Consider the following 19,399-nt stretch of genomic DNA (forward strand, 5'->3'; position numbering starts at 1 on the left):
CCTTGATTGTGGCTATACCTGTGGCAACACACCAGCTGACTTCAGTGCAGGGATGCCCTAAGAGCTTTTGGGTGAAGTCCTGGCTCAAAGAAGCTTGGAACTGTGAGCAAAGGAATTGTCTTGTTATGTGTCCTCTTGTGTTCAGGAAAATAGGACTTAGTTTACACAAAATCACCCAGATTGCATCAAAGAAATAACAGACTCCATCATCAATTTCTCCTCCTAATGGAAACAGCCTCAGGGTCCCAAAGTTGTGGCTGACTGCCCAGAAGCAAAAGAAATAACAAGATGCTTTTTGCTTATCCACTGTCTGTTACACAGTTTTGCCATCGCTCCCTGGATCATCAGCTCCACTAACTGCACATAACAAATTATATAGTAGATTCCCGTCAGCCCACATCTTTTAGAAACTGTCTAACAAAAGTCATCTCCAGCGATGCTGCGCTCCACGTGCGTGGCTCAGGCTTACAGTCCATGTTCACTCACTAGCCATCTGCAACAGAAGGAAAGGACTGTGATGTATATGTTCAAGCCAGCCGCACATGCTTTGTGTAACTATCAAAAGATGGTGCCAAGTGCAGAGGAGCACAGGACCCTCGCCTAGAGACAAAAGGAAAAATCCTTTTTAAATGGCCCAAACCTTCCCAGGCTCAATGCTCTGAAGGGAGAGACAGAGAGTGTATGTGCATAAGAACAATTCACACTGACTGTGGTGAGACTTACAAGTCTTACAGGTGCCCAGTGAAGCTCAGTGCTTCGCTCTCAGAGAACAGTTCAAGCCTGCAGCATGCTGTGTGTCAGGGCTGGGAGTTCTCAACATATTATGATCTGCTTATCTATCATCTCTGGGTCTGTGATCAGGAGGTCAGAGCCCATTGTGAGTGAAACTGGATGAATGCCAACACAAACAGGGGCCTTCCATCCTGGTCCTCACTGCATTGCAGGATCCAGCCTCTGCATCTAGCGCTGTATTTACAAAGCTTTTCTGGACTGTTAGGTTAGAGAAATGTCAGCAAAACAAATGCATTGTTCAAATGAAAGCAACAATGACACCATGCTAGAAACCCCTTATCTGCAAGGCCAAATTCCCTCAGTAGTGTCGCCCATTGCCATGACATGACAATGCACCTCTGTGGCTTCAGATTCCTCCTGAACCCTTGCTCAGACAACCAGAGGACTGTCAGATGGGTTAGTTAAAAACTAAGTCACCCAGGACAGATTTGGTCACAACCAAAAGCCGGCCCCAGCAGACTGTGCTGCAATTGACAGTGTCCCCCAAGGGGAAGCTCTGGAACAGCAGGGGGCATGCAGGGGCAGCGGTGCATTGTGAAAGAAAGAGAGAAAGACCTCTGAGCTGCTTGGTTACCTTTGCTACAGGCTGGCGATGTCTACACACCCTGGGACAGGTTGTGGAGGACTCCATCGGTCACTACACTTAGGAAAAAAAAGAAAACAGAAACACATGTTTATAACAATGTCTGAGATTTATTCCAGGCAGAAAATCTCTTTTCTTGTTGATAAATATTTGCCCTCCTGCCTAGCCTTGCTCACAGCCCTTTCCCTGTTCCGTGTCTGAGGATCATCACATCTGAGGGCAATATTACTCGAATTAGATTTTAGTCATTCAGGTGGGCCTTCTTAGGGGTTCTCAGGGAGGCCACAGAAGAACATCCCTGCAACTCACTCCAAAGAGCAGCTGTCAGATGGAGCAGCTGTGATTTTCCTGCTGGTGTTTCCATGAGGATATTACACCAGTTACTGGCTCCAGTGTCATATTTGTTGCTCTTGAGTGATGCTCCCTTGGCCCAACAGTCACTGAGGGTTAGTTACACAGCCAGGCTACTTCCTACCACATTCTCTCCTATCACCACAGGACTCAGTCTGCAAAACAGTTTAAAGAAGATAAACTTGGCCAGCACTGTCATGGAGTCAGAAGCCAATGCTAAATCGGACCTCAGGGTGTCTGCTGTTTTGGCCTCCTGTAAGCCCAGTTAGCTACCTCACATCTGCAGGAGGGGAGGGACTACAGCACTCCTGGCATGGCAGCTTATTAACTTACGAGTGCATTGCAGGAATGGTGCTAGTTGGGCCAGTCATGTGATGCACTGTGAATGGGAACCCTTCTGTCCGTCCCATGAGGTTGGCTGGCATCACAGGGGGCCACATGGAGCAGGCAGCGGGGGGCAGCTGGGAAGGAACGCCCTGCGCTCCTGGCACGGGGTAATGGTGGTGGTGATGCACCGCTGATGGCCTTGGTTTTTCTGCTTTCACAACAACAGGAGCAGCAAACTTAGGATCCTCAATTGAAGGGGAACAAGAATAATTTGTTAACTTTGTACCCATCTGGCAGCTGAGCACAATGGTCTGTTACTCACCAGCTGAGTGCCAGCTTTTGGCACTCTTTGTAAAGAGCATTCCCTTGTCCTGGGCCCAAGGCCCAGCAGTATTGGCAACCATGGGATGACTGCAGCAAGCCAGGGTAACTGATCCCATCAGATGGCCAGGGTCTGTCTATCCTGCAGTCAGACACCAGTGACTGGCTCATACCTACTGACTTGGACTAAGGGACTCAGGCTATAGGATTCTTAACTGCATGGTAGCAGTTCAGGCTCAAGCTGGAGTCTGGATCAGGGACCTACACCCTTGAAGGGCTCCAGAGCTTGGGTAGAGCCTGAGCCCAAATGGTTATGGGTCGGGAGTGGGTATCTAACTGCAGTGCAGGCACACCCCACTCCCACTGCCCCAGCAGGAACAGCCAGCTGGCCAGGGCACACAAACAGGAGAGCATGTAACGAACAGGAGAGTGGCCTGTTCTCTGCTCCTACTCCTTAATTTTCTCATTTCCTTTGGCCTGTGACTAGGCTGTGTACTGTCCCCTCCCGCAGCTCCCTCAGGCTACGAACAAGCAGCTTTGGCCTCTCCAGTCAGCACAGAGGAGACTATTCATCAGGAGGTGAAAGCCACTCACAAGGAAGTGAGGAGAACACAATGCCAGGCAGACATGTCATGTGCGAGGCAGGCGGGGTGAGTTGTGTGGGATCTCTGGCAGTGCTGGGACACTCATAGTGCATTGCTCCCGTGTCCTGTGAGCACCACTCCCCTTTCTTGGTGTTCCTGTGAGCACAGACTCTCCCACGAACCAGACCCCTGTCCTGGTCACACTCTGCATGGCTCTGGCAGGGGTGGGGTGCAAATGCCTCTGTGCTGTCCGAGAGCAGGCCCTATGGAGAACGTTAACACTTCCCCTTGTGCGACAGATGGCAGACATTGCTGCAGGGACTGCCCTGAAACAGGAGAGCTAACAGTTGCTCTGAAACCCTGGCCTATGCCTGATGGAGAGAAGTGAGCTGAACAGGTGCAGAAAATGTCAGCTCTGCCCCCTACGCTACACTGCTGAAGCTGCTCAGATTCACGAGAGTGTTATATTCCCTTCCAGATTCCTGCAGACGCTGGGGGTGGGGTGAGGTTTGTGTAAGCTATCTGTTAGAGCTAGAAATAGCACCCAGCAAAAATGTCACACTTTCAAACCTGCCTCAGGGACTTAAGCTCAATCTCAGGCACATCTCACCAAACAGATTCAGGGGCCTAACTCTGCCATTGAGATCAATGGACATTAGGAGCCTTGATACCTTTAATGATCTCGGCCTTAGGCAATTACTGTCAGATTTGTAAAGGCATTTAGGTGCCTAAAGATGCATAGAGGTGCCTAGAGGGATTTGCAGATGAGCCTCGGTGCCTAACTTCCACTGACCTCAAGCACTCAAGGCCCTGAACCTGATGAGGGTCTGTAGGTGCCACCTTCACATCAGTGCCTCAGTTCCAGCCTGTTGCAACACTCCAAACCAAAAGTTACCAATTACACGTTCTGTCCAAATAATCTTTCAGGAACTGCAGGGCCCATAGAAATAGTCCCATACATTTAAATGTCTAGGGCAGAAAGCCAGGCTCCCAGTCACTGTGCCACACTTGGGCTCTTCCCTGGATGACTACACTCGCAGGGCCTGGGTGTGCCCAGCCTTCAACCTCCTGCATATTGCCCAACCCACTCTGGCCTAGGCCTGTCCAAAGCCAGCACTGGGCAGAGACAAAGTGAAGTCATGGCCCTGGAGAGCAGAGCTAATCTGCTGTGCAGGGGGAGCACCCCCTATCCAAGAACCAGAACTCCTCCCTCACCCCAGGCAGAGTCAGGAGACATGGGATGGGGGAGGTTCGGCCCCAGAAGATTCCATCTTGCCTGACCTCCTCCCACAGATCAGCCAGCGAGCTTCCATTGGCAATGAGCTCCCAAACCGCGTGCAGACCCAAAGGTTCCAGATGCAATCCCCAGCCCCAAACCCTGCACCAACATGTGGAGACCAACGACCCCCTCCGGCCCCAGTCTGCCTGTGCAGTGAGAGCATTGAAGGGGTGCATGTCATTACCTGCTGGGCTTGTTGCAGCAGGGGTGGCCCAGTCCCAGCGGGCTGTGAGAATGCCATCGGAGGCAGAACTTTCAGCATCATGTTCTGCATAATGATCTGGTGCATCTGGGCATTCTGCATCAACATCATCTCCACCATGTCTGGGAATGGGCGAACCCGAAGGAAAAAAAAACCAGAGACAGAGGGCACAGGGCATCTCAGGCGGTCGGGTCCTTAGCAGAGCCCCCACAGCTCCGATGGCAGCTGAATGGGGACCTTCAAAGGGCATTCTGCACTTGGAAGATGAGACTAGTCACAGACATAGCCATCTCCTTGGCCATGTCTAGGCTGAATGAGAGCATTCAGGCTCCCAGGCCAGCTAAGTTTCTTCACATCTCTGCAAGGAAGCCCTTGCTATGTTTGCACCCCAAACTCAGGCAAGCCTGGCTGGGTTTGGCTTGTGCAGACTCTCCAAGGGAGACTGAGGCAGAAGGGGCAGGCAGCTCTCCAACCAAAGTGCTGCATATGCAGGTCCAAATTCACGTGTTGCGTGGGAACGAGTTCGTAGGACTTTACAGACCAGAAAATTCTACAAGATTTCTGTTCAAATACCAACTTTTCCTGGTCCTGAAACATGTCACCAACTTGCATCCACAGGCTAGTGTCGCAAGATTGCCGTCCCCCAAATACTAGCTTCTGAAAGGCTGGACTGAGGTAGCCCTCCTAGATACAGAGCACAACCACAGCCTGGACGGGGCACTGGAGGGCACTACATGCTTTCCATTGTGTGACATGACCCAACAAACCAGTCTTTTGTCACCAGCTGTAGCCTGATCAATTCTGTGGGAAGCCAGGTAGAGAAAACGTGTCACAAATTGCTCCTTGTGGACAGTTTTCAGGACCAAACAAGAGCCTAGCCAAAGCAGCTGCATCCCAGACAGTGCTCAAACATGGCCTGAGGCTGTGGGGAATTTTTGCAAGTTAAGTCAATCAGTTCCCAGCGCTCTAGTGAGAACCCACACTAACTGAAATTGAAACAAAACTGAGTCATATCAACCAGACAATTAAACCCGAAACAACAGACTGTGGATTGGCTTTCCAGTTTCTTCATGTACTGGCAGCACCAGGAAACCCCATGCAAAGATGGGAGTTGGGGAAAGGAGCTCAGATATCAACTCCATCTGCTATTCCTGGGCCCTGCCACCCACTTTTAGAAACACCAAGCACATTTGCATATTGGGGTTGTGCTGCATCCAGTGTAGCACATTCAGCTTCCTCCTCTTGTTTCCAAGGACAGGCCAGTCATGCACATGTTTGATGGACAGTGGGTGCAACCCCCGGCTTGTTAATTTTTGAATTATTGTTTTTAAAAGTTTCAGCTCCCAATGTCCCTGATAATATTTAACCAATATCTGTGCTTGTGCTATTCTGCTTCCCCCAGACCATCTCCACGGCTTAACTTGTTTTTTGCTAACTGTATTAAGTGCCTCTCTGTCTGTTGCAAGATAAAGTGCACATGAGAATGGAGGGTTATTCTAAGTTACTCAGTCAGAGGGCATAGCTATTCAATTGATAAGACCAGTAATTGCACTGACAGCCTGGCTATGGCAGGTCCACAAGCTAATTTGAGTGTTTTCTCATGTCACCATAGAGATATTTCCCCCTGCTTCCTGGATCCCCCTCTGATCTCTGAGCATTGTTTGACCCAGCTTACCTTCCTTAATGCTTCCAGAGCGGGGGGCCAGGAGAGGCTGTGGAAGAGGAATTTGTGTGATAAGAGGAAGCTGTGGAGGTAACTGTTGGATGATGGTTGCAGGTTGCTGAGGCATCTAGGAATAACAGGAAAGCAAGAAGAGTCAGAGTTGGCACCTGCCTCCTGCAACCCTGGGCTCTCCACACCACTATGTTTCATTTTCTGATAGCTTGCTATTGCACCCACATGTGTCCTGCCCAAAGATACCGGTCTCTAGGACCTAGGAACATAAGAACAGCCATATTGGGTCAGACCAAAGTTCCATCTCGCCTGGCATCCTGTCTTCCAACAGAGGCCAATCCCAGATGTCCCAGAAGGACTGAACAGAACAGGTAATCACCAAAGCGATCCCTCTCCTGACATCAATTTCCAGCCTCTGACAAGCTGAGGCCAGGACACCATTCCTACCCATCCTGCTAATAGCCATTGATAGACCTAATCTCCATGAATTTATCTGATTCTTTTTTGAACCCTATTAAAGTTCTGGTCTTCACAACATCCTCTGGCAAGGAGTTCCACAGGCTGCCTTTGCACTGCATGAAAAAAAACTTCCTTTTGTTAATTTTAAGCCTGCTGCCCATTAATTTCATTTGCTGACCCCTAGTTCTTATGTCATGGGAACAAATAGATAAATACTAATCTATGTCCTGCTGGGATACGCCTGCTGGTAGCATGTTGAGTAAAAGTGGTTACCGGTACAAGACTGTGTAGCAACTGTAGCAGGGCCTATGAAACAGAGACATGCTTAGATGGTGGTGCTTGTCTCCTCTGAGTACTGAATAATGGCTTCATTGTGGATCTTGGGAATAGCGATAATTCTTAGTGAAGGGAGCTCTACGAGAAATCTCAAGAGGAAATTCTGAGCTAAAGCTACTGAAGAACAAACCACCAAACAGTACGAGCATCTATCCCTGTGGCAGCAACTGGAAACCCGCATGGACAACCTGGTTAAAAGAACATACAGCTCCCAAAAAGCCACTTGTGGTGGTGAATGCTGTTCTGGATATGTGCTAACAGTCCGTAGCCCAGACCCGAGCCGGGAAATAGGGAGTAGTCTGTCAGCAGCACTTCTGTGTCTCGTATGGGCAGAGGGAAAGAGCATGTGTAACACCACTGGCAGGCAGGAATGAACCTGGAAACACTGAAGTTTAGCATGTGAGCCTCTACTGCATAAGCTAAGAGCCGCTGCCTGTTACCCAAGGCTGTAGCAGACTCATCAGTCTCTAAATGGGGTAGGTGGGAAGCACACAGTACCACCCCAAGCAGGGATGGGATATACACATACTGCTAAATGGGAAAGAATTAGAAGCACGGACTAGAAGCTAGTCTATCCCCTGCTGTCTCTACATGTATGGCTATTTCTACACCCATTCCATCTCAGATGTGCTGTGGCTATTCTCTTACTTTCATTTGGAATCAGCTTTTATTTTGATAGGTGGGAGCACAGATCTGAATACAGCTGCATATGGCCATTGAAAGTTTAGTATATACATTCAACACTTTGGATGATGGAGGCATGAGAAGGTAATTTATTTCTAAATTTCGTCTAAATCTGGCCCATCAAGGCAGTCTCAGCAGGGAGGTGTGTCAAACCCTGCAATACGCTACTGCTCTCGGAGTTTGGGGGTAAATGCTGTTGTAACCATTTGTGGCCAGAGGATTATACCTAATCTGAACATTGCTGTAGGTGAGGTCAGGTAGCGGGACCTGTCTGGTTCACAGAATCTGAGCCAGATTTACAAAGGCTGCCTCTAAAACTGCAGATCATTCTTCTATCACCCAGTGTTTGATTGGGCAAAGTTCTAATCTGGCCATGAAAACTGCATTTGCACACCAGCATTGTGCAGTTTGATGGCTCATCCTGATTAAAACCTTAGAATCTACCCATTTACCTCTTGTTTAAATCCTATCATTAATTAAATCCTATCATTCATTAAATCCTAGCGTTGCCTGCAGAGCCACATTCCACAGCCACAATTTTCCCAACCAATGAGATTCACAGGCTCAGGTTTTTAAGGCCCAAAGTGATCATTACATCCATAGGCACCAACTCTGTGGGTGCTCCATGGAGATGTGGCAGATCTCTGTTCAAATTCACTCTCACCCTCAGTCAAAGTGGGGGTTGAATGGGGATCTCACTCATCCCAGGGGAGCCTCCTGGCCCAAAGGGCATCATTTCTCTGTCTAAATCTCCCAACTGCCTGGTAAGAATTGGCCTGTGGGGCCCTGTCCAGTAGGGTGGTCACACAAAATGCTTACTGGATGGGGCCCTGCCTGCGACTTAGGCAGCCAAAGCCTATCTGTCCTGGGTGTCTGAATTGCACTGGGACCTAGGTTCTGGGGAGGCAGTCAGGCACACATTCAAAGGATGAAACACTAGTGATGAGGGAACTTTTTACTGAAAAAACTTAGGTGCTGAGTGAATTGATGTACTTCATGGTTCTGTAGGCATTTTGTGAATGGCAGAGGTTCCTCAAAGTGGGACTGAAGCACCTAAATCCCAAACTTTGACACCTAAGTACCTCTGCAAATCTAGGCCTGAGAACCCAGGGGACCAACTTGCTCAAGCAGGATTTTGACAGCTGTCTTGCTGTGCAGGGCTAGGTGTTGTACTTGTCCCTTATACAAAGGTTAAGATTTTATCATGGTTATTTCAGTAAAAATCACACACAGGTCCTGGGCAATAAAATTCACAGAAGTTCATGACCAGTCTGCAATTTTTACTTTGATTTTTACTTTGAAAGAACAGGGGAGCTGACCACTCAGGGAGACTGACAGTTCTGGGGCCCACCACACTGGGAACAGGGCTGTCACAGAAGTCTCGGAAAGTCACAGAATCTGTGCCTCTGTGACAGAATCTTATCTTTACGTATACCACCTGTAGTGATGTGGGGAAGATCTTACTGTGTGCTGGATGATCCTTGGTGGCTCTGGTGGAGAAGCCATGGGGGAAGGCAGGTAGATTGGGCCTGGCTGTGGCCTGTAGTTCTTCCTCTGGCCTCCTGATAGCACATAGGGCTGTGAAAATTCTTCCAAAAGGTGCTGCTCCTGAAAGACCAAAGTGCCACAGAAGCTCTCATAGGCTACGTCTACACGTGAAGCCTACATCGAAGTAGACTATTTCAATGTGGCGACATCGAAATAGGCTATTTAGATGAGTAACGTCTACACATCCTCCAGGGCTGGAAACGTTGATGTTGAACATCGATGTTGCGCAGCACCACATCGAAATAGGCACTGCGAGGGAACGTCTACACACCAAAGTAGCACACATCAAAATAAGGGTGCCAGGCACAGCTGCAGACAGGATCACAGGGCGGACTCAACAGCAAGCCGCTCCCTTAAAGGGCCCCTCCCAGACACAGTTGCACTAAACAACACAAGATCCACAGAGCCGACAACTGGTTGCAGACCCTGTGCATGCAGCATGGATCCCCAGCTGCAGCAGCAGCAGCCAGAAGCCCTGGGCTAAGGGCTGCTGCACACGGTGACCATAGAGCCCCGCAGGGGCTGGAGAGAGAGCGTCTCTCAACCCCTCAGCTGATGGCCGCCATGGCGGACCCCGCTATTTCGAAGTTGTGGGATGCACAACGACTACACGGTCCCTACTTCGACGTTGAACGTCGAAGTAGGGCGCTATTCCCACCCCCTCATGGGGTTAGCGGCTTCGACGTCTCGCCGCCTAATGTCGATGTTAACATCGAAATAGCGCCCAACACGTGTAGCTGTGACGGGTGCTATTTCGAAGTTAGTGCCACTACTTTGAAGTAGCGTGAACGTGTAGACACGGCTAGAGAGAGAGAGAGAGAGAGAGAGAGAGAGAACGAACCCTTTGTAGTAACTGCAGGAAACATGAGTATTTTCACAGGACTACACTTGGCCCTGATGTAACTAGTGATCCCACACCAGGGATGAATTTGACCCACAGTAGCTCCTCATCCTCTCTGAAAACTAGGGAAATGGGGCATAGGGATTCCTTTCCCCCTGCCCCACAGAAAGACCAAATTCATGGGCTAGTGCTTTAGCAAGCTACTGTATTGGCTGAGGGAATCTACTTCAGGTTTTCAAAGTGAAGTCACAGGACATAACTGGTTAGTTGGAAACATCCCAAAGTCTTGTCAGCCTCTGCACTAGTACAGTTACGGTGTGCATTGATTGCCCCTCTAGGCAAAAGCTGCTTTCTCCACCCTCCCCCCCAGCTCTTCTAAGGATACTCAGTTCTCTGGCTGCCAAGCCCATAGAAATTCACATGGATCCAGTAGCAGCTGCCCACACAACAAACTCTCAAAGAACCTTAGGGGGCGATTTGTTTGGCTGAATATATGGAGCACGTCCTGGGCAGGGGCACAAGGGTTGGACCTGCTCCCACTTTGCCTCCTCCCCTCAGAAAGCAGCATTCCCCCTGCAAACCCTGCAACAAGGTGAAAGAGCATTTGTAGACTTTGTTTCCCTCTTACATTCCTCTCCAAGCTCAGTCACTTCTGATACAGAGATCCCAAGACAAACAAAGCTCCCGGGGATCTCCACACCATATAGTCTGGTACCTGCTATTGCAATGCTGCTGTTCATGTGTAAGGCATACTTCAGGATACTGTTTAACTACTGAAATGCCCTGTACAGTCAAGTCATAGTACAAGGATGATCTTACCCTAAGCTTCTGCAGGAGATCTTTCCTTCGTCTCAGTGCATTCTGCAGTGCGTCTTCATTTCCATCCATACTCCCTGAAAGAAGAATCTGATAACCTCTGTTGCCTCCTCCAAGGATAACTAAGATAAAGGGCTGTTCTCGCAGTTACAGTAGTAGGTTAACTCTAAATGTAATGCTCTATTGTTTCTTTCCAGGCAAAAATTTATTTGCTGTTACTTTTCTTGACAATTTTGCCCCAAGAATGAGTAAGGATTTTATTCTACTGAGGACAGCTCCAATCACAATTACTGTACAAAGACAATATGTCTCTCCCAAAACCAAACTGCAATCAGCTTGCATTATAAAGTCCTATTTTTAACTTCCCTAGAGCACAACTTTGACTTGGAAACTTAATTTGGCCTGATGTTTTCTGGATTTACTCTGCAGGCAAAGGATAATGTTTGTGCAAAGTCTGTCAAAATGTTTCAAAATGATCCTGTTATGAAATGGTGACTTTTGTCTAACGTGTCTTATTCTAGCTCAGAAATGGCTTTTTTACTGCATGGAAAGTTTGAGGCATCATTAAGTCTTCTTGTAAGGCTCATTTGGAACATATTTAAAACTCTGCATTCTTTCTGACATGCAGGATAAGTCTCACTAGCAGCTGCAGTTTGTTCTGAAGTCTGAATAGCGCTTTGCCGTTCAGACTCATAGCTCCTTTTAAACTTTTTGCTGAATTTCTTTGTCCTATTGTCAGCCTACTGAATTTGCATCACAAAATCCAGCCTAGAAGGAAACGTTAGTGGGTGCACATGTATACTCAGTTGATTTTTAATCCATGTACAGAATATTGATGAGCGCTGTGTAGGTGTAGATTCTGGCTCATGCAACAGGCAGTGTTCATGACCAGGAATCCTAGCATGCTTAAGAAATCACCATGATTTGAAACCTAGGCTTGAAATTATATTACTGCAGCTAAGGAAGATGAAAAACAGTTGGTGGATACCAGGTACTGTGGCAGCCCCTATCAATGGCTGATGGTTTCAGTAAGAAAAGCACAGACTGTTGAGCTGTCTCACACATACACTGAGTTTCCACGGATGGGAAGTCTTGGCTTTTACATCTCCCAAATATATTTGTATCCCTTTTGCATTCTTTGCAGAAGTTTCACAGCAACCTGGAGAATATGGATGTTGGTGTGCAGTTGCAGCACTGCTCACTCCCTCTGTTTAATGATTTGGTGGCCTCTCTCCTATTCTATTCACATTCTACAAATTGTGATATACTTTCTGCTAGATGAAGTTTTGCTGATCCAAAGCAGATCAACAGTGATTTAGCAGGTGGCTGAAGGAGTCTTCAGGCTTAGGGGAATTCTTGGGCACAGCAGAGCTTTCACAGTGGATCCTTTAAACATATCGCGTCATGACTGCTGGGGGTATAGGCTCTGCTACACCAGCACTGCTTGGAGATAGCTGAGGATCTGGCCCTGTGTGTTATTTTAGGCCCATACTTACAAGTAAAGGGGGTCAGGGGTGGAGGGAGAGAAATTCCACTATTCAAATCAAACGGCTGCCTGGAGCTTGGTGTCCTTCCACATTACCCGCTGGAACAATTGGTATTTCATTCCAGCACTGATTTCAAGATGGGTCGCTGCTAAGTGGCAAATGCTTTCCTTCCATAAGGGCTGCATCTTCACCCTGTCCCACCTCCTGCTGGCCTTTGGAGCTGAAGGCATGGCGGTTGTCTTAGGTTACACAACCATACAAGATGCCTACACTGAGGGAAGGCAGTGCTGAAAGGCGTTTGAGGCCACTTATTCCCATCACCATAACAAACAAGCTGCTTTCTGAGTGTCTGAAGTTTCTTGAAATTCCAGCTGCCCCACTGGCTGTGGTGGGAGAGCCCAGAGATGTTCACCTCCTCTGGGGCACCTGGCTCTGGCCACTGTCGGCAGACAGGATACTGGGCTGGATGGACCTTTGGTCTGACCCAGTATGGCCGTTCTTATGTTCTTAGATTTTAAGGATGGAAGAGGCAATTGACTTCCTACATAGCCCAGGCTAGAGCACATCACTCAATGATTGCTGCATCAAACTCTGATCTTAAAAGAGTGTATTTTATATCTCTTACTTGCTGTTGAGAAGGGTGACTCAGCATTCTCCAGGGTCTCGCGTTCGTTTTCTAGTTTCTGTGGACAAAGTGATTGTGAGAACTGGTTAAAAGTTAGGGCTGGAGGTTCACAAGAACATCCAGCCCTGCATGACAAACTCTCATTTGGGATACGAGGAACTGAAACAGAGTTGGAAAGGAGACATCTCTGACTTTCTTATTGTGTATCTGCAACAGAAAAAAAATAATCAAGTACAGAGCTACTGGCCCACATCCTTGGCTGTGGCTGGGAATCCCAGGGCTATAGCTGGAGGTTGCAAAGAGGATAGCTTGGATGAGTTGCCTGGTATGCACCAGTCCCACAGTAAAAAGTTAGGCTATTTTGAAGACAGGTCAGATGTGCATGCACCGGCTGCCAACAGCCCCTAGAGGTTACTATAAAGTCAGAGGAAGACTTAGTCCTATCTTCTGCAATGGCTGTAAGGAAGAGTTATCATGTGGAAACTGCTACATTGCCTCTACACCGCCAGAAAATCCCTCTATGCAGAGGTGATCCACCCAGGGTCACATAAGTGGCCCTAAATACAGCATTGTACTGGCAGTGCCAGGCAGTAGGAGCAGCTGGATTTTTCTTTCTTTCTTTCTTTCTTTTTTTTCAAATATCAATTATTTACACGTGTCTAGACTAAGAGTTTAAGCACCTCTAAACTACATATGGGAAGAAAAACCAAAGAGCTTGAAGTAAATGGGGCCAGAGGAGCTGAGCATGGCACAGGATCAAGACCATTTCTGGGATTTTAACTATTCTCCTAAATGTACTGATATACAAAAATTAGGTAGAGAAACAATGACAGCAAATCACACAGAGTGGAGGTTTAAATTAAAAGCACATGGTTATTTTAGTACAAAGGACAAATAGTTCTGTATTTTGTAAGAGTTGTACAAATAAAGTACAGCTTCTAGGACAGTGGTTTTCAATCGGTTTACAAGATGCAACTGTCTGCATGGTGCAGGCTGGATCCACACAATTTGTATACAATCTGTATGGACCTGAGGCTGTCACATGGGGCACAGCTGTGTGCTGATTGGGCTGCAGGTTGAGAACAACTACATCAGAGAGACAGAGTGAATGAAAGGCTCCATCTTTTTACAGTTGCTGCTTTTTCCCAGGCTGGTTGGAAGAAGCAAATGTCTCCTTTTGAAAAAAACAAGTCATGACAGCTGGAACAAGGCTGAACTTGTGACTGTCAACGCCAAAATAGGGCAGGACTAAGGTTAGTTCTGCTGTCCTCCAGAGGGTCCTCCAGAAACGGAAAACTTGACAATCCTAATAATCATAGGCTAAAAAAATGAGAAGAGCCTTCAGGTGTATACACACACATGCACACATCTCCCCTAAGGAAAAAATGGTTGATACAGAAAAACAAGAGTGTACATGTAAAATAAGTCTTTTCCGTTCCCTTTTACTACACATGCATGTGGGCAACTTGGCTGTCTACTTATAAGGATTAGAAGTGCGGGTACTTTCTTCCTGGTATATCTTGAGGTAAAATATAATTACAGTTAAAAAAAACTCCCCAAAACAATCCCCTAAAATCCTCTCCTAGACCTAGGACAATACCTACGTCTTTGAGTCTCACTTGCTCATGGCAGAAGATGTAATGGCCCTGGACCTGTGAGATGTAACAGAAAAATTAAACCAAAAATGGTCAAGACTTGTAGGGGGCATTTCCAGTGAAAACAAGCACAAGTATGACTTTGCTGTTGTTTGCTGATCACAGGGAATCATAAAACAAAACAGCAGTCCTGTAGCACTTTAAAGACTAACAAAATAATTTATTAGGTGATGAGCTTTCGTGGGACAGACCCACTTCTTCAGATCTGGAAAAGCAGAACTCCTTTTTTTTTCTTTTTTTGTGAAGATACAGACTAACACAGCTACCTCTCTGTGACTATTCACAGGGGATCATGTTAGAGCTGAATTCTAAAGAGGTAATTGCTCCAAGAGGCAGATCAAATCAGTCTATCCTCACAGCACTTCCTGGGTTCATTTAGAGACCCATAGGCTTTTCCTGTAAACTAGATGTCTGCTTCAACCAACTGTGTCATAATAGCAGCATTTTGCTATTATAGGTCATGTCTACATTATGGGCAGCGATAGATCCAGTGGAGATCAATTTATCACATTTAGAATAGACATGATAAATCACTTGCTGAGTGCTTTCTTCTCAACTCTGGTACTCCACCAGGAGAAGAGTGTGTGCCATCAACTCACCAGTGAAAACACCTTGGTAAGTAGATGTAAGCACATCAACTTCATGAATAACTGTGCTTCATGAATAGCACAGCTGAACCTGTGTAACTGAGACTGATGGCCCACAGTTGTGTAGATTAGTCCATAGACTGCAGTTGCTCAGCATGAGAATGGGAGATTGTTCACATGGAGAAGCTGGCTAGATCAGTGCCAAAGGCTCAACCTTCGGTGCCGCCTTGAACAAGTTAGAGTGGATCCTGGAACCTTGGCAATTACAGACTGTTAGAATATCATAAACATACAAGAGTGGGAACAGTCTGATATTTTTAAAAGTCTATTCATCCCAAAATGCTTCAGTGCAAATCCAGCTTTGTTAAAGAATAAACTTTAGTACCAAGAGGCTTCTGTGGGAATTATGTGGGCAAGCAGGATCTGACAAAATGAGTCTCTTACAGTTATGTGGGGAGAGACACTGGGTGGGTCTATGTAAATACAGTTTGCTTAGATTTGTTAGCTGTTCAGAAGATGGAGTGCTGTTTTCCTCGTTGTAATCAACTTAATTTGTTACCCAACACCTGTTATGTCTGTGTTAAATGCAGGGATAGCTAAAATATGGTTACCAGTGTTTGTAATTTTGTGGGAATTCAGAAAAATAGGACTGTGTTAAATTGTTCCAAATTAAAGGGATCACAACAGAAGTAATACAGGGGTTTGGCTTTCAGAGCCCTATGAAAGACCCGCTTCATCAGATGCATGAGTGGGGGGGGTGGTTTCGGAGGGGTATTTAAAGAGTGGGGTCCCAGTAAAAGGGATGGCCAGAGCTGACAAGGTCTATTCAGCAAGGTGGAAATGACCCAGTATCAATAGTACTTATCAAAAGAGGAAAAAACAAGTTAGATCAGACAGGGGGGTGTGAGCCTTTGTCACAGTCTAATGGGGAGATATTAACACCCAGGGAGAACCCTAACCCTAACTAGCTTCTCTGCCTTTTTGTGCCCTTAATAATGTCTCTTTAGAAAACTGGCAACTCTCTCCTCTTTCTTCATTGACTTGTTTCCCATGGGATCCTAAATGTGCCAATTCTATGACTTGGCTAAAAAGCATGACTTTTTGAAGGCCATTGTCTTTATTCTGCTGTTTTCATTCCTTAGAATCATGAACTGCATCACTTCACAATCACTTTTGCCCAAATTGCCTATCACCTTCAAATTTTCAGCTAGTTCCTCTTTATTTGTCATAATCAAATCTAGAAAAGCCATTAATTGTAATCACTTTCCCCACCTTCTGTAATAAAAAGCATCTCCAGGAATTCTAAGAACTGATTGGGTAATCTGTGCCTTGTCCTGTTTTCCCAGTAGATGTCTGGGTATGTAAATATCAGAGAGGTAGACAAGTTAGTCTCTATCTTCAAAAACAACAAGAAGTCCTGTGGTACCTCGTAGACTAACAGATATTTTGGAGCATAAGCTTTTGTGCACAAAGACCCGCTTCATCAGATGCATGAGTGGGGGGGTTTAAGAGGACGATTTAAAGAAGGAGTCGCAGTCAAGGGGAGGGCCAGAGTTGACAAGATCTATTCAGTCAGGGTGAATGTGGCCCATTATCAGCGGTTAATGTGGAGTTGTGAACATCAAGAAAGGAGAAATCATGTCAGTTCAGTCCGGATGAGAGGGGGGTGGGATGTGGCCACCCCCCACCTATCATGCTAATGTGGAGTTGTGAACATCAAGAGCGGAGAAACTGCTTTTGTAATGGGCCAACCACTCCCAGTCTCTGTTCAATCCTTGGTTGATGGAGTCTAATTTGCAAATGAATTGCAACTCTGAAATTATTCTTTGCAGTTTATCTTCGATTTTTTGTTGTTGTTGTAGGACTGCTACTTTTAAATCTGTTACTGAGCGTCCAGGGAGATTGAAGTGTTCTCCTACAGGTTTTTGTATGTTACCTTTTCTGATGTCTGATTTATGTCCATTTATTCTTTTATATGGAAACTGTCCAGTTTGGCCAACGTAAATTGCAGTGGGGCATTGCTAGCACATGATAGTGTATATTATATTAGTAGATGTGCAGGTGAAAGAGCCAACGATGGTATGGTTGATGTTAGGTTCTGTGATGATATCGCTGGTGTAGATATGTGAGCAGAGTTGTCAGCGAGGTTTGTTGCAGTGATTGGTTCCAGGTTTAGAGGTGTTGCGTTGTGGTCTATAGTTGCTGGTGAGAACTCGTTTAAGGTTGGCAGGCTGTCTGTAGGCGAGCACAGGCCTGCCTCCCAAGGTCTGTCCAGGATGGACTGTAGATCACTGATGATGTTGATTTGGGGTATTTAAAGTCCCCCATCATCACCAAGTCCTATGCTCTGCATGCTTTTTAGAATTAGTATAACTATAATTAACATGGTTATAATAGTAACAGAAAGGTAGCCATGTTAGTCTGTACTCCAACAAAAAAAGAAGCAGAAATACAGCAGTTTGAAGACTAACAAAATGATTTGATTCGGTGATGAGCTTTCATGGGACAGACCCACTTCATCAGATCAATTGATCATGGTTATAATAATGATAGTTGATATAATTATTTGAAATTTTACAAAGATACAAAAATATGAATGCTGCAGTATTACCATCTTACCTTTTCCAGGAGCTTGAGTTTCAGGCGGGTTATGTAATCTACCATGGACATGTCTGTCATTATTGCAAATTTCCAGACCGCTCTGTAAGTCCATATGAATTACACTGCTAAACTAGGGTAGACAGCTTTCAACTTGAGTTCATTTTGTCCTCCAGAATCTTTTAAGAAGCGTTCCATACATAATCTTCTTAATATGAGTGAGTGACAATAGAAGCCATATTACAAAAAGAAAAAAGAGTTTCCAGGCTGGAATGGATAAGTAAGGGCAACACAGATATTCCCAGCACAGCTTTCTTTGCTGTTTCTGTCTTATTGCACTCTTTTGCACTGGGGATAGATCATGATCACTGCAGTGTTGCTCAGCTTGAAATTGTCACTCCTTTGTTAACTGTTGCTAGCCTTTGCCTCAAAGCGTCACTAAGCCAAGCCCTATGTGTTGCTAGCATGCTCTGTGACTAGCACTGAGTCCAGGCCATGTAGCCTGGTTGCTAAGTTTGTAAAACCTGAGAATCTAAACAACTTTATCTCTAGGCTTAGAAAACTTATGTACAGTATACTGAACTACCAGAACATCACATGGAGACAATAGCCAAACTGGACAAAGTTATTTATGGTTTCATAATGTGAGGCCAGTGTCGGGACAATGTTTCCTCTATTCCTGCGGTGTCCAACATGCTAGCCAGTAGCCACATGTGGCTATTTGGCTGGTTGCATGTGGCTAGTTGGCTTGAACAATAACTATATTTTCAGAATAAAATGGCTCTTTCATTATAGCAGTAAACTGGTTAGACACCACGGCCTCATGTACACTAGCCCCCTCCTGTCAGAAGAAGCATGGTAATGAGTGAGTTGGGAAGATGCTAATGAGGCGCTGCTATGAATATGCAGCGCCTCATTAATATAATGGTGACTGCAGGCGATCTGAATTGTGCACTGCTTGTGTAGACAGGGGCCTTTTGAAAGCACTCCCCCTGCCCCCAAGACTTCGAAAGCCCCTTCTTCCTATTTGGTCTGGGAGAGGATGGCTTTAAGCCACCTTTGCATCTCCCTAATTCTGGTCCTCCCTCAGGTTGTTGGCATACGTTAGAGCAGCCCTGGGGACAGGGCCTACTCACGTGACTAAAGTTAAGCATGTTGTAAGTGCCTGACCCTCTAAGTGAGGTGGCATTGATGATGTATGCTGGGTATACCAGGTCCACTGCTCATTCCAGAGCCCACAGATGGTATTCAGGGATACAATCCCCACAGAGGTTCCCAAAAAGTGTTCAGGGTCTCATTCTGGTGACCCTGGAGATTACTGGTGGCCTAGCCCAGTGTCCCTCGGGGTTGCTCTGGAACCATCTATGTCCCCAGGAGCCCACTCAGGTCACCCCGAAGATCCATCCCAGTGTCTCAAGGAACATTCAAAAGAGATGAAGGGTCACTCCTGCAGTTTCCAGTATCTCTCCCTGGACCTACAGGCCATATCAGCGCTGCCCCGGCAGCTCCCACTGGCGATGGTTCCCGGAAAATGGGAGCTGCGAGAACTGGACAGTGTATGTCGCCCCAGAGCTTCCCTGTTCTCCTCCTGATTGTCCTTGGGCCAACCTAGCTTTCCCCTGCAGCAGGGAGAGACAGCGCTCACAGTT

At 46.5% G+C, this 19,399-nt stretch overlaps 1 protein-coding gene across 1 annotated transcript; it reads right to left on the reverse strand.

The window, feature by feature from the left end:
- Positions 1–451: 451 nt before the first annotated feature.
- On the reverse strand, positions 452–17,831 carry C8H21orf58 (chromosome 8 C21orf58 homolog). Its single transcript, XM_075001918.1, has 9 exons — positions 17,772–17,831; positions 12,911–12,968; positions 10,802–10,875; positions 9,058–9,201; positions 6,115–6,229; positions 4,422–4,561; positions 2,060–2,298; positions 1,367–1,429; positions 452–493 (listed from the first exon to the last, which is right to left on the reverse strand). Exons 1-8 carry the CDS (start codon positions 17,829–17,831, stop codon positions 1,372–1,374), a joined length of 888 nt encoding a protein of 295 aa, XP_074858019.1. The 3' UTR covers positions 452–493; positions 1,367–1,371.
- Between the last annotated feature and the right edge of the window lie 1,568 nt (positions 17,832–19,399).

The sequence above is a fragment of the Carettochelys insculpta genome, chromosome 8 (assembly GCF_033958435.1).
Source record: "Carettochelys insculpta isolate YL-2023 chromosome 8, ASM3395843v1, whole genome shotgun sequence".
NCBI lineage: Eukaryota > Metazoa > Chordata > Testudines > Carettochelyidae > Carettochelys > Carettochelys insculpta.

Bases quoted from the DNA above. Each gene is read 5' to 3' on its own strand.
- C8H21orf58 (XM_075001918.1), bottom strand. From the start codon at position 17,831: ATGACAGACATGTCCATGGTAGATTACATAACCCGCCTGAAACTCAAG. The intron at 12,969-17,771 runs GTAAGATGGTAA...CTTTGTCCACAG, and splicing joins AACTCAAGCTCCTGGAAAAG to AAACTAGAAAACGAACGCGA. The intron at 9,202-10,801 runs GTAAGATCATCC...TTGGTCTTTCAG, and splicing joins ATCTCCTGCAGAAGCTTAGG to GAGCAGCACCTTTTGGAAGA.